At 39.1% G+C, this 14875-nt stretch overlaps 2 protein-coding genes across 3 annotated transcripts in view; both read left to right on the top strand.

Moving 5' to 3' along the window:
* The first annotated feature begins 441 nt into the window (after positions 1-441).
* Positions 442-10675, top strand: wdr70 (WD repeat domain 70). Of its 2 annotated transcripts, none has more exons than XM_080419013.1 (18): positions 442-524; positions 3469-3522; positions 3642-3725; positions 3828-3915; positions 4054-4288; positions 4384-4443; positions 4604-4737; positions 5304-5457; positions 6159-6235; positions 6660-6834; positions 7142-7241; positions 7705-7789; positions 7919-8057; positions 8351-8451; positions 8550-8629; positions 8803-8919; positions 9274-9436; positions 10226-10675. In XM_080419013.1, exons 1-18 carry the CDS (start codon positions 497-499, stop codon positions 10311-10313), a joined length of 1962 nt encoding a protein of 653 aa, XP_080275139.1. In that variant the 5' UTR covers positions 442-496; the 3' UTR covers positions 10314-10675. The 2 variants fall into 2 exon arrangements, with proteins under 2 accessions (XP_080275139.1, XP_080275138.1); XM_080419012.1 differs by having other exon boundaries at positions 3825-3915.
* Positions 10676-12470: 1795 nt separating this feature from the next.
* Positions 12471-14875, top strand: part of LOC308078002 (scavenger receptor class F member 2-like) — an 8354-nt gene continuing 5949 nt past the window's right edge. The window contains exons 1-4 of the mRNA XM_080419035.1: positions 12471-12679; positions 13464-13522; positions 13649-13750; positions 14201-14720. Of these exons, the coding sequence (XP_080275161.1) occupies positions 12570-12679; positions 13464-13522; positions 13649-13750; positions 14201-14720 (791 nt within the window). The 5' untranslated portion in view covers positions 12471-12569. The remainder of the gene's footprint in view (positions 12680-13463; positions 13523-13648; positions 13751-14200; positions 14721-14875) is intronic.

The following is a 14875-nucleotide window of genomic DNA, read 5'->3' as shown; positions in this document are numbered from 1 at the left end:
CAGTCAGACCTTTAATAGGCCTATATAATTACAATTTCTTAGAAAATGAATTAAAAACAAAAACATTTTGTGAAAAATCCATGGACAGTTGCAGTTACCCCAACAGCATTTATGTTGTTGGAATAAGTACTATGAGTATCGCAAATGTCCTTGTATGACATATGTTCATATGTTTATGTTCTGCCAGTTCATGGTGTGTAATATAACCTATAGCCATTTGATAGCTCATCACATGCTATGTGAGGTCTAGACACATGGCTAGACACATGGCTCTATAATTGGTCCCATAAGTACAGTACTTGAGTAAATGTACTTAGTTACTGAACACCACTGATTATTATTAGACATAAATGTGACCATGGCTTTCCAACCATCTCCCTGGTCCTGACACTCCAGTAACTGTAGGTGGCGACAACACACCTTTACATTGGATCCCAACCGCCGAAGCACTCGTAGAGGAAGTAAGTGTCGGTGTGGTGTATGCCGGGAAATCATCATGGCGGGGAACAACAAACAAATGGACAGTGAGTCATTTTTATATTATTTACGTGTTTCTGTGTCTTGTCTTTCTTATGTTACATTACGTACCACCGCACTGATGTTGGCCATTACAGACGGCCTTTACTATGCTAACGTTAGCCGAAACTGCAACGTAAAGAAATGTATCGCTAGCTGCTAGCTAGTTCATTACAACAACACTGCTGTTTGCCCAGAAACGCACGTTTTGAAGTATTTTTTATTTATTCATAATAAATGGGTTTAAATCAGTGGTTCTCAACCAGTGGTCCGGGGACCACCAGTTGAGGGGGTTCCAGGGGGTCCCCAGCCAAACTAATAGTTAGGAACCAAGTTGACCCATGTGTATGTAGCCATGGTTGTCATGGTGCCGAGTCCCCCTGGTCTAAAGTTGTGTTCGATTTTTTCACATTGCCATCTCTCACATAAACATAAACGTTCAGATTTCAAATATAAAGTGCTTACCACCGAGCCACGGATGTTACAAGGCGATGCGGACCGCGATGAGTACCCGTATCTCCCGTATTTTTCAATAAAAAGCATTTTAATCCCATCGCCGGCCATTTTCTCCAAATTGTCTCCGATACTTTCAACCATGCGACACTAATGGTTGGGAGGTGTAGACACTCTGATACATTACAAAAGAAAAAAAGAAAATGGCCGGCGATGGGGTTAAAATGCTTTTTATTGAACAATACGGGAGATACGGGTACTCATCGCGGTCCGCATCGCCTTGTAACATCCGTGGCTCGGTGGTAAGCACTTTATATTTGAAATCTGAACGTTTATGTTTATGTGAGAGATGGCAATGTGAAAAAATCGAACACAACTTTAGACCAGGGGGACTCGGCACCATGACTGTCATGGTATGACAGTCATGTTTCAGGGCTAATGTGTATGTAACTCTGAGTGTACAAATGGAACCAAATTAGGGTCCATTTGTACACTCTCAGGAGTTAAATGAACACTAATGATGATGATGATACAGTGTAGATTGGGACCCCCAAGAAATCAAAATGGTTGAGTGACTTGAGTCCCTGGCATATCTTTTCAAATGGGTGTCCGTGGGCTAATATGTGTCAATTTGAGGGTGCTTGACGCGAAAAAGGTTGAAAACCACTGGTTTAAATGGGTATTGTCTTGTAGTCCCCGGGCTCAGACTCCTACGCAAGTCTGCAGTCAGCCAGCCATACATGCATCTTTTATTATGAGTGAATATTGTTTTCATTGCTGGCTTGTAACACCGAGGACGTAAGGTGGCTATTTATTCCATTTATATTGAATATCCCTCACCACAGAATTTTACGTCCCTACAATTTAAAGTTCTACATTTAACTCAGAGAACAGGTTCATTCGTCTATTTGTACCATCAGTGGTGGAAGAAGTACTCAGGTGTTTTACTTACTAAAAGGCCTGTGTTCAAATGTTACTTGAGTAAAAGCACAAAAGTAGTGGCATCAAAATATACTTAAAGTACCAAAAGTAAAAGTACTAAAATGTTTGAAAATAGCAGATATACAAGATCACGTGTTGTGAGCTTGTAGATCGGCCTATGTATAAAACGGGCCGAAGTGGTTCATGTATATTATTTTATAATATAATAATTGATATCTGCAAAGTAACTAATAACTAAAGTTTTCAAATAATTGTAGTGGAGTAAAAGTACAATATTTGCCTCTGAGGTGTAGTGGGGTAGAAGTAAAAGTATTGAAAATTGGAGATACTCCAGTAAAGTAAAAATACCTCAAAATTGTACCTAAGTGCAGTACTTTAGTAAATGTAATGTACTTAGTTACTTAACACCACTGATTTGTGCACCCATTGGAGTTAGATTAATACTAAGGATTTTACTGTGTATCTTTCTAATTTCTAGTTTTTGCCTTGTGGCTACTTTGTTCCAAAGAATAGTTTTTTGAGATATTCTTATTAGGCTATACAACTATATGGTTCCTTTATTCTAGAATAGAGTCAATATAGACCATTTTCACAGTGGCCATTTTGATGTTTAAACATAGCTGAAGGTAATAACTCTAATTAAATACTGTACTGTAATAAATGTGTTTCGTCTTCTGTAGGATTTAACTTCATCCTGTCCTTCAGAAACACAAAGTTAATTGCGAACGCAGCGGAAGGAGGCGCGCCGAAGCGCGCAAGTGGAGCTTACTATGAAACCGTGCTCGGCTTGTGTGTCTGTCTGTGTGTCTGTGTGTCTGTGTCTCTGTGTGCAGCCTGCCCCTGGGTGAAATATAGCAGCTACAGTCACGTACCATACATCAAATGAAAGCTCTTTGAAAACTGAACACACCTGTCAAGGTTGCGTTTAAGCCCGCCCCTTCCCCCGGAAGCCACGCCCCGGAGAAGGCTCCTAAAAACTCCCCATTGAAACCCCATGTTAAATGAAAAGTGCCCGAATTGCTCCGAAACTTTTTCTACCCCCCCTAAGTGGGGGTCTACGAACAAATACTTCAGCCTCGGATTTTGGCTCCGCCCCCCGGAAGTGGGTGAAACAGGCACTTCAAACACTTTGTTGAATTGTTCAAAAACATTCAAAGTTTTTTTTTTGTGAATTCGTATTTTTCTAAGATGCTCCTTTTAATGCAGAATTTTTTGTATTATTTGTATTTTTTTTTTTTTTTTACTTTGTTTTTTAATAAAAAAAAATCATATATATATTTTTTTGCGTTCGCTTCCCGCGTTCGCGCGTCTTACTTGTGTAATTACTATATCAGCTGCATTTATCTGTCTAACTGACGATTATGAATGATGCATTATGTTGAAACCACAGATTGAGATGGGGTTGAGCAATATGACTTCACAATTATTAAAAACTTTTTATAGTTAAAAACGGTTATAACTTGGTTATTGGTTCTAAATATTGGTTTTGAAATAGTTTCGGTTAATTGCCCAGCCAGACCTATTTTGGGAATTAATTAAAACTGTTCGTTTTTGCAGTGTCGGATGCCAGTGATGCGGATATGGCCGCTATGATGGGCTTCTCTGGATTTGGTACGAACAGACCAACATTTACAGCAAGAACTGACATGCTCATTTCATTTAATCTGCAAACATTTCTCAGTTTCATCTAAGAACGTGCTGTCTCATGCTACCTTTTTTTCCCCTTTCAGGGAAGAAGGCCCGTACATTTGACGTGGATGCTATATTTGAAACAACAAGGAGAACAGCCATTGAGAGGAGTAGTCGTGTATTAGGTTTGTTCAACAAGCCAGGGGAAAAAAACATGATATAAGCATAAAATAATGAGTTTGAGTCATGCTTTTTGCGCTAATGCCAAATGTTTCTTTCCCCAGAAGAGAGGCAGAAGGAAGATGAAGTTATGGATTCCTCCGTCAAGCCCTCAGGTGTTGTGCCGAGAGGCCCAGCGCCAGCTTCTACGTCCAGGTAGTTTCAGTGACTGTGACTCCTGATTTGAGTTACTACCTAGCTATTTGCTTGGGGTTCCTGTTTAATTTTAGCCACTGCTTGACTTTAGGGTCACTGTGCTGTATGTTATTTCCTGACTGTTGTGTTTTACTACAGAAATCTGGAACGTAAGAACAGCAGCAGCAGCAGCGACAGTGATTCGGACTCAGACTCCGAGTCAGAGCTTATCGGACCCCCAGCGCCCCCCCAACTCACACTTCAAGACAATGATGATGATGAGCTAGTTGGTCCTCCTCTACCGCCAGGCTACATGGGCCACACAGCTCAGGATGATGATGACGACGATGATGATGATGATGACGATGGTGATGAAGAGCAGGATGAAGATGATGTAAGTCTATTCTTTGACTCACTGGAAATTGATCCTCATGATGATATCATGTATTCCATCCCAGCTTAGATCTTTATGTCTGTGACCCCTATTAGGATCCGGTAAAAAAGATTCCCAACACCCATGAAATAACGATGCAGCACGGCAACAAAGCGGTAAGTATATACGGTATAAAACATATCACCTAAATTGGTGTCTTTTTGGCTTCTTTCCAGCTGTTATAGGGCCACTGTCACTGAATACCATGTACGATAAACCTGGCCCCACAAACAGACCTCTGTCTCTGATTAGTGAATGAAGTCATTGCCTCTCTAGGTATCAGCTCTAGCCTTGGATCCCTCTGGAGCTCGTTTGGTGAGTGGAGGATTTGACTACAGTGTCCGGCTCTGGGACTTTGCTGGGATGGACCAATCCCTTCAGGCCTTTAGATCCCTAACACCGTGTGAATGGTGAGTCCCTACTGAAAATTCAGTGCGTTATTTGCCAGATGGTTTGGTTAATTAATGCATTATTACCACTGTACTGTTATATAAGAAAATAGATATTTAATTACAAATGCTACTTGTTTTAGGTGAGAATGAAAACTCAAAGCAATTATTCTGACACTGGTGTTCTAGCTGGAACAAAGTAATACATATACCCATACTCCTATTTTGTGCAGAAATATGCGATTATTACGGTGAATATGCTCCCTTTTTGGGGGGAAATTACCCCTGCATAATCTGCGCCATTTGGCTGATAATGCATTGAATTATGCGATCGCATAATCACGATTGAATAATATAACAACAATATACTTTCTTTTTTTTTTACTCTGTAACTTTATATAAAATATACATATATATACAAATATACACATACATCTTTGACATGCTCAAATGTTGTACAGTTACAGGTAGCAGATGTCTTCCACCAGACACTTAAAGACACTTAAGGGCACTTTTAACATCTTCTGTATGTGTGTTATCTGTATCCTATCACATCCCCTGTATGTTTGTTATCTATGTCCCATCAGCCATCAGATCAAGTCTCTAAAGTACAGCATCACTGGTGATGTCATCTTAGTGGTGTCTGGCAACGCCCAGGCCAAAGTTCTGGACCGTGATGGATTCAATGTCATGGAGTGTGTGAAGGGAGACCAGTACATTGTCGATATGGTCAACACAAAGGTGCGTCAAAAGTAGTATTACTGACTTGAGATGTCTGTCATGCATGCACCCGATGGACACTAATAGGGCTGCAACAATCGATTATATCTTCTTAGCGATTATTCTTTCAATCGCTTTTTCGATTTATTGGATAATCGAGAATAATGTATTTTTTAAATATATAAATTGAACCACTCTTTTTTTCTTTGTCACACAAAGATGTCATGCAAAAAAAAGGGAGTAATTACTAATCAATATTTTTTTATTAAAGTATTGATTATCTTCATTTTATTATAAGCGAATACATTGATTAGTTTGCGGCGACGGGATGCGCACATGCGTGTGTGTTGTAGTACAGAGTACAAACTCACTTTCCATCCCTGATATACTGTCTGGGCACAGCACATAACGCAAACTGCACACTTTGGGTGCTCATATCCCCCGACGGGTATGGTCTAGTACAATATAACTAACCAATTGGGGTGGTTGTATTTTTGTCTCCCTGCTCTTCTATTGACACATTTAGATCGTGTCAAAGGCTGTGTTTCACCTAGACACATGATTGGACAAAAAATTTGACCTGAAGGTCCAGATTCAATTTATCCCCTGAGCAAGCAGGCAGGCTCAATGGTAAAACATTTCAGCCCTTGCGCAGGAAACCAGGTTCAAATCCGGGGTAGAATTTATGTTTATTTTGACTTTAATTCTCTACTTTTGTTCAGGGTCATGCTGCTATGCTCAATGATGGCTCCTGGCACCCAAAAATTAAAGAAGAGTTTATGACCTGCTCCAATGATGGGTGAGTATTATTTCCGTAGCAGAAGAAGGGACATTTTTGACGTGATGTACTATTCTGTCTCTCCTCTGCTTCACAGAATACACATGTAAAATATTTACAATTTTTAAAAGGGCAAAAGTACAGACCAAGAATACGAAAACAAAAAATATAAAAGAACACATCAAATGGTCCTACTTTTAGGGGCAGAAATGAAGAAAAAAAATAATATACATTAAAATTAAGGTTATTTAAAGCTCAACTAAAACATTTTGCTGTTACTGGGTAGAGTTGGCATAACCTACAACATAGGTACATAGCTCCATCACATCATATGCAAACGATTTGGACATATTGTATGTATTTCTCTGTGATAACTGTGGTAGTTATTGTTTATTCATGAATCATGATACTGAAGAATTAATACATTTTCCTCCTCTGTCCATAGCACTGTGCGAACATGGGACATCAACAAAGACAAGCAACACAAGTCTGTGTTTAAACCCCGCTCTTTCCAGGGAAAGAAGGTCACCCCCACATGTTGTACTTACAGCCGTGACGGCAAGCTCATCGCTGCAGGCTGCCAGGATGGAAGCATCCAGATATGGGATAGAAACCTGACCGTGAGTATGTTTGTCTTATGGGCCTGTGATGCAGAATCGGCGGCTTTAGGTCAGTTTGTCTATGATCCTCTCTGATACTGTGGAATGCAAGAGAGTAAGTAATACATGCAGGTCTATAGATGATGAAATAGAAGGATTTACGAAGGGGTACATTGCAAATTTTATGTAGAATGTTTTGAAGATATAGATAGTCTAAATGTAAATTGCTTAAGTTTCAGTGATCTGTTTGCTTTCTCAATCTAGGCCTTTTGTATTTATGACTTCATTATCTCAATCAATGAACCATACATAATCTTTGTATCTCCAGGTCCACTCTAAGTTTCATTGTCGTCAGGCTCATGCTCCGGGAACAGATATATCATGCCTCGCCTTCTCATACGATGGTACCATTCTGGCCTCACGTGGAGGTAAGAAAAACCTTATCGCTACAAAGCTTACAAGAATAATGTGTCTGCATACAACAACATTCGTCGAAGTCACTTCTGTTATGGCTTCCTCCAAACTGATGAAACGTCTCATCTTTTACCCAAAGAGGAAATATAGAGGGGTCTGGTGTCTCTATTTTGTCATTATAGGAGAGAGTGCAATGTTTTATTTATTTTAATTTATGTTTAATTTTTCTTTTAAACATTTTGTCTTGCCTATTGGTGCCTTGGGCACAAAAAGTTTGAAAACCGCTGCTGTAGATATTGAGCAGAATCCTTCAGTGTAACTAACCTTCACTCAATGTATTTAATAAAATCAAGTCTGCATTGATCTAAATCTTTTCATTTTGTGTCATTTTATGTTTTACTCACTGCAGTAGGTCACAGTATTCTCCCTTTGTCCCAATGAATCTATTAATTATTATCTACTGTATGTGTGTGCCAGGTGATGACACACTGAAAATCTGGGACATACGCAAGTTCAAGTCACCTCTGAATGTAGCCACTGGGCTGACTAGCTACTTCTCTATGTAAGTACAACTTTCATACAGTTTTCTTCTTTCTTTCTTTCTTTTGTGCTGTTGATCATCTTTATATGCTGTGCTGCAATACAGTGTGAAATATCAATAAGTAACTAAGTGTATATATGTCACCATCAGGACTGACTGTTGCTTTAGCCCAGACGACAAGCTGATAGTAACAGGAACCTCCGTAAAAAAGAATGAGGGCAGTGGGAAACTGGTTTTCTTTGACCGTGTCTCCTTCAAAAATGTCTACGAAATGGAAGTCACCAATGCTGTGAGTTCTCACCTTTTTTGTTGGTCAAGCTTTCCTGGATGCCTGCTGTAGTTTTATGGACAAGTACTAGTTTAGCCTAGGTTTACCAAATTCTTAAGTATGCGATGTTTTTGTAGATTCAGTTTAGTCAATCACATTAATGTTGAATAATACGCTTGGTTCATTAGGTCCTCCAGGGGCAACTATATGTTTTTCTACCGTCCGTCAGAGATGTTGTCCAGAGCATCAGTTACCATACATGTAATTAACACAACTGTAACTCATGGTTATCTGTCTCATTGTGTGTATTCCAGAGTGTTGTCCGCTGCTTGTGGCATCCAAAGCTGAACCAGATCATGGTAGGCACTGGGAATGGACTGGCTAAAGTTTACTATGACAAGGACAAAAGCCACAGGTAAATTAATTTCCGTGGCGTCATACAGTATATTATGTTTTGTGTCTTGGATAACTGTTTCAAATAGCAGCATTTTAAACTGACCTTTTCCTTTGCAGAGGGGCAAAGTTGTGTGTTGTGAAGAGCAAGAGGAAGGAGAGACAAGCAGAGACATTGACACAAGATTACATTATCACACGTACGTTTTTAAGGATTTCTGTATGTATGTACAATGAAACATTTTTTGAAGATAGCAGATCTACAGGCTCACAACGCATTGTGCGTGAGCCTGTAGATCGCCTATTTTCGCTATTTGCTGTACAACGTATAGAGATTAATTGGTTAATGTGTCTCTGCGTTTCATGTGTCCAGCACATGCTCTGCCTATGTTCAGAGAGGCCCGTCAGCGCAGCACCAGAAAACAACTTGAGAAGGATAGACTTGACCCCATGAAGTCTCACAAGCCTGAACCCCCTGTGTCTGGACCCGGTAATGTATAAAACTACCACTACAGCCACTGCCTGTTATTAAGCTTTCTGTCACTAATGTTACTGTTGTACTCAGCTGGAGTATGATGTATGAATGATTTGATATTATGTAATACTGCTGCGGTTGAAGACTGTAACTGTAGAAACGACAGATATTCAAACTTTCACCTTTCGATGAAACTCACTGTTTTGAATCAGAAATAGAGGGGGGGGGGCTACTCAAAGCGAAAGAGTTACACATGCTTACTCAAAGTGAAAGAGTGATGCATGCTTACTAAGGGTGACAGAATGATGCGTGCTTACTCAAAGTGACTTTGTCTTTTTAATCTAACCCAGCGTTCTTGTGCCCCAACAGGTCGGGGTGGCCGAGTGGCAGCTCATGGTGGCACTCTGTCTTCACACATTGTAAAGAGCATTGCTCTTGATAAAACGGATGACAGCAATCCTAGGGAAGCCATCCTACGCCACGCCAAAGAGGCAGAGGAGAATCCTTACTGGGTTGCACCAGCATACACAAAGTAGGACCTTATTGTACTTTTATTGATAGAAGTATCCAATTGACTGTGTCCAGTAAATTGAATGCATCCAATTCTGTGTCACGCACATACTATGTTCCACCTACAGTATGTCTCATTTGTCTTGTACAACTGTCCTCCATCTACAGTATGTTTACATGCATTTCATTCTCTGATAATCCCACCAGGACTCAATTAGAACTCTTAATTGTGCTGCACAACAACTAAATTTAGATAGGTAGACCTTTATTGATCTCGAGGGAAATTATTTGCCATAGCAGCACCTCAATAAGCATGAAACAGCAGAGAGATACAAAAGAAGTAGTAAGTTATCACTAATGACGAATAAGATAAACAAATATAAAAAGAAAAAAGTGAGCTGGCCAGGCTTGCATAATGTATGACCATTAGTAAATATACAGTAAGTACAGGTACAGGTATCATGCACATTGTATCATGAGTAAAATGGGCAATTATTCAAACTCAAAATGCCACTTTTAATGACTATTGCAGTGTCAGAATTATTCAAATCAAACCACTCATGTCAAGTGTCTTTAATTCTTCGTAGAGCTCCTTTTTGCTATTATGACCTTCTGCAAACGTGATGCATAGCCAGGAACCAGCTTCTGGCAGCATTCCTGTGGCATTTTAGCCCATTCCTCATGTGTAGTGGCCTCCAGTACACAATATTCTTGGGTTTGCGTTCTGCAACCGCCTAATATAAGGCATGTAATTAGGCATGTAAATGAATGATCTTGATTAAATATACACATATTCTGTATTGCCCATCAGGACACAGCCGGTGTCTATTTTTGAGGAAGAACCGAAGTCAGAGGAGGAAGATGACAAGGGACCAGAGTGGAAGAAACGCAAGATCTAAGACACAACTTCACCGTTGTTTTGGTTTTATCCTGAATAATCTTTGTTTTAATCATTTGTCATGTTTTCTCCCATGGAGCCTGAAATGGTTGATGCCTCAAATCTTATCCCTGATGCAGTCATTCACCACAGGCCCTTGGCATTGTATAAAATGGAAATGTCAAAACTTTCAAACTTTCTTGCCTTTTATTTTTTAGCTTACTATGTACAGTTTTTTTTATGTGTACAGTTTTGCATCTTTGACTCACCTTTGATTAGATTTGCAGTGAATTTGACTGTGTGAGTTTAGATGTTTTCTCTTGCATACTATTACTGTATGGTCCCCTGACATGTAAATAAAAAGACACAGTCTGATGCATTGAATCATCTGCTATGTTTCTACCATGTATCAACATTTCCTCAGTATTCCCTGTCTTTAGTAAATAAAAGTGACCTGTGGAGTGCCAATAATTTAAATGAACAGACAAAACCACATACAGTTAATGGACTGCTATACAATGTAGCTTCAGGCTATAATACACCAATGTGATTTGTGTACTGGGACTGAGAGGTGTACAGTACTTAACCACAGGAACCCTAGCATCTGTATTCTGGGCATGTGATAATTGGTGAAACTGTTGAAAATAGCAGATCTACAAGCTCGCAAAGTTTCGCAATTCAACACATGAGAGATCTGCAGTTTTCTGTGACAAGATTTTGTGTTGAGGGACTAAAGGGTCCCAAGTACAGACCCCTGGGGGATCCCGGTCCCGGTCAACAAAGTATATGTAGGGTTTAAGTGGATAAGTGAGTATGAATATCTGGTAAGCATGGAGTAATTTTCTGTTCTGTATTTATACGTTTGGAGGTAAAGGTCCACCCTGAAGTCAACGGTACTTAACTTGGGGCCAGGCTTTAGGAACTGTCCAGGGAACCCAAAGAAGCTTGATCGGTTTGATGTGTTAGTGGTCCTTTTACTATTTTAACAAGCTGGTATTGCTACAGGTCAATTTGGAAATTCAGTTTTTCATACATTTGCACAGCCACCCCAGTTTGTTAAGCCTAATTTGTACCTTGTGGGACAAGCAATGGCCTGTCTTTACATACTATAAATTAGGCTTCAGTGTCACCTACTGGCTAAAATAGGCAACAGCAAGCAGCCCTACTTAAAACATGATAATCTCTTTAAACAAAGATGAGCCTACTGATAATAATATTGTTTATTTAACTTTTGAAGAATAGCTATTAATAATTATTAATCCATGGTAGGACTTCTGGTATATTTACAGATTTACACAAGCTGCAGAGAGGATGCAAAGAAAGAAAAATAAATTACAACCGTTAATCCAATTAAATGGACTACGCAGTCATAGTAAAGTGAACGTGATACAAAACAAAATCAATGCAACAATAATATGATTATTTTATAGTAATTTACTGGTCTATACGTCGTAGACCAAACGACGGTGTCGCGCGCGGCGAACATTTATTTGGGATGGCAGTGAGTGAGACCACCGAGCTTTCGCTTCTTTGCCACGCAGTCTACCACTTCCACTGGTGTAAAGTAACTAAGTACGTGTACTCAAGCGCTGTACTTAAGTACAATTTTGAGGTATTTTTACTTTACTGGAGTACTTCCAATTTCCAATACTTTACTTTTACTCCACATCTCAAATCCAAATATTGTACTTTATACTCTAATACAATTATTTGAAAACTATAGGTACTACTAGTTAGTTTTACTTTATTACAAAACATACATGAACCACTTCAGCACTTTATATACTTCGGCTATTTGAAAATAGCAGATCTATACAAGCTCACAGCGAGTCACAATGTGACACATTGTGAGCTTGTAGATCTGCTATTTTCAAAAGATTTAATACATTTTGAAAACTTGTGAAGTGGGACATTCTGCGTAACGAGTACTTTTACTTTTGGTACTTTAAGTGTATACATTTTGATGCCAATACTTTTGCACTTTTACTCAAGTACATTTTGAATACCGGACTTCTACTTGTAACAGAGTATCTCTACATTGCAGTATTGATACTTTTACTTAAGTAAAACATGTGAGTAGCCTACTTTTTCCATCACTTCGATTGGATGGATGTTTTACAGCGGGGCGGGGGGAGTTCGAGGGGTTCCTCAGTCTGAAAGTTTCCAAGTAGAACAGAAGTGTTTTGGAATTTATTTGACGATTTGTGTATTGTCTGTTGGACTTGTCATTTGATTTGCATTTCTTTTTTTTTACATCAATGATGCTGTTTCTGATATCATGAAAAGGTGGAATATAAACACTTCTGTGTATTTTCTGAGTATCCTTGTCTGTTGCATCCATTGTCAAGGAGGACTCAATCCCAGAGGTAGAAATGTTTGCGAATCTGTGTGAGTATATAATCAATTTTCAACATGGAGATACGAATTATTGGTTTGCTTTTCTGGTACTCCTAGATTTGTTTCAAATGTAAAGTGCAATATAAATAAAATACATTATTATTATTATTATCCTATTATTATCCTATTATTATTATTATTATTATTATTATTATTATTATTATTATTATTATTATTATTATTATTATTATTACTATTATTACTATTATTAAGTAGGTCTATCCCATGGTTTTCATTAATCCTACATTCATAATAATCTGTCAATAATTGTTAGCCTATTATATGCTGTTAAAGTAGCCTATGGTCTGTCTGAGTATGAGAATGTGATGGATATCCAGAGTTAAAGGGGTAGTTCACCCCCAAAATAACTTTTTTTCTATTGATTACTGACCATCTGGAGCCTTGAATTCATAGATATTTTTTTGTTTTTGTCACATTCCTAAGCCAATAATTTGATTATAATAAATGTGTCCCCATTGATTCCGGTAGGAGACACAAATGCATTTGTGTCTCCTACCGGAATCAATGGGGCTAAATTTATTATAATCAAATAATAAAGGAAGGAATGCGACAAAAACAAATAAATATCCATGAATTCAAGGCTCCATGGGGTGAGTAATCAATAGAAAAAAAGTTATTTGGGGGGTGAACTACCCCTTTAAGTTTCTATGTTAATTGATTCTGCTCATATTGCATTATGCCATCTTCTACTTTATGTTATTTGCCTATATGCAGCATTTAGTAACTGCATACAGCTGTTTTTGTTTCTTCACAGATCTGGGCATTTTCAGTGTTGCAATGGTTGGGGAGAGCAAGGAGATCAATGCTTAATAGGTACCTACAATTCCAAGGTTTCTAGATTCCACAAGACTTTCATTCTTGTACCAATGTATTAACACATATAGAAATTATGTCTATTCTGACATCATTAAACCAAGTTTTTCATTTACTTTCTCCCAGCAATATGTGAAGGAAATTTCACCTGCAATGAGAATGAAGTTTGTGTGCGTCCGAATGAGTGTCGATGCCGACATGGTTATTTTGGAGCCACTTGTGATACGAGTAAGATGATGCCTTGATATTTAATCATATGTTTATATTTTTCAATATATATTTGTAATGATGTGGTATTTTCCAACAATACCCTGGATCATTCTAGGATTGTTATATGCATGGTCATCTCATATCCAGTGTCTTCAATGTTCAAAAGTTTGAGATTAGTTTTATACCTTAGATTAACCTCTTATACTCTGTATACTTTGTTGACTGGGGTCCACTAGGGGTCTATACTTGGTCCACTCTGGTGAAAATAGTAGATCTACAAGCTTACAACGTGTCACAACGCGATGCATTGTGAGCTTGTAGATTGGCTGTTTTCATCAAATGTTTACCTATTTAGGCCGAATGTCAGCCTATTATAATGTGCCCAGAATAGGGATGTCATGGTTCATGTGGTTAAGATATTTAGATGTCAAATTAGTCATAATTATTTATCTATGTTCTTGCCTGCAGAATGTCCACCACAGTTTTGGGGGCCTGACTGTAAGGGTCGCTGCTCCTGCCATCCAAACGGACAGTGTGATGACGTTACAGGAGCCTGTACTTGTAACCACAATCGCTGGGGGCCAAATTGTGAGCTAGCCTGTGGCTGCCAGAAGGGCACCTGCAGCCAGGACACTGGTGCGTGTACATGCTACGCAGGCTTCTGGGGTAAACAGTGTGCCAAAAAATGCTACTGCAGTGTCAATTCCGCGTGTGATGTGAATTCGGGCCAGTGTCACTGCAATCCTGGATGGTACGGACGTACCTGTAATGCCCAGTGTATATGCAACGGCTCTCCCTGTGAGCAGCTTACTGGCCGCTGCAAGTGTCGAGAGCGTCTTTGGGGCACTCAATGTGAGCGCATGTGCCAGTGTATCCACGGGCGCTGCAATCAGGCTGATGGCTCCTGCACCTGCAGACCAGGGTTCCGGGGAAAGTTCTGTAGAGAGCCATGTCCAGCTGGGTTCTATGGGCAGAACTGTCGCAACAGGTGTGTAGTAGCTCAGGACGAAGTGTGGTATATTTGAAATCATTCCATTATCTCCATATTAAACCTCTACATTGTTAATACATCATGTTTCTGTAAAGACTGTGGCCATTATGTATGTAACGTAGTTAGGGACTTTGGTCTGTGGTTCTGATTAC

The sequence above is a fragment of the Gymnoscopelus braueri genome (genome assembly GCF_963280865.1).
Source record: "Gymnoscopelus braueri genome assembly, chromosome: 22".
In the NCBI taxonomy this organism is placed as follows: domain Eukaryota; kingdom Metazoa; phylum Chordata; class Actinopteri; order Myctophiformes; family Myctophidae; genus Gymnoscopelus; species Gymnoscopelus braueri.
This window is presented reverse-complemented; position numbering and strand designations above follow the sequence as displayed.

What these genes read in the sequence shown, in the direction of transcription:
- wdr70 (XM_080419012.1), top strand. Translation starts at nt 497, where the DNA reads ATGGCGGGGAACAACAAACAAATGGACA. An exon ending in TGCAGCACGGCAACAAAGCG is followed by an intron (nt 4,444 to 4,603) that starts GTAAGTATATAC and finishes TTGCCTCTCTAG; the next exon opens with GTATCAGCTCTAGCCTTGGA. An exon ending in ATGACCTGCTCCAATGATGG is followed by an intron (nt 6,236 to 6,659) that starts GTGAGTATTATT and finishes CTCTGTCCATAG; the next exon opens with CACTGTGCGAACATGGGACA.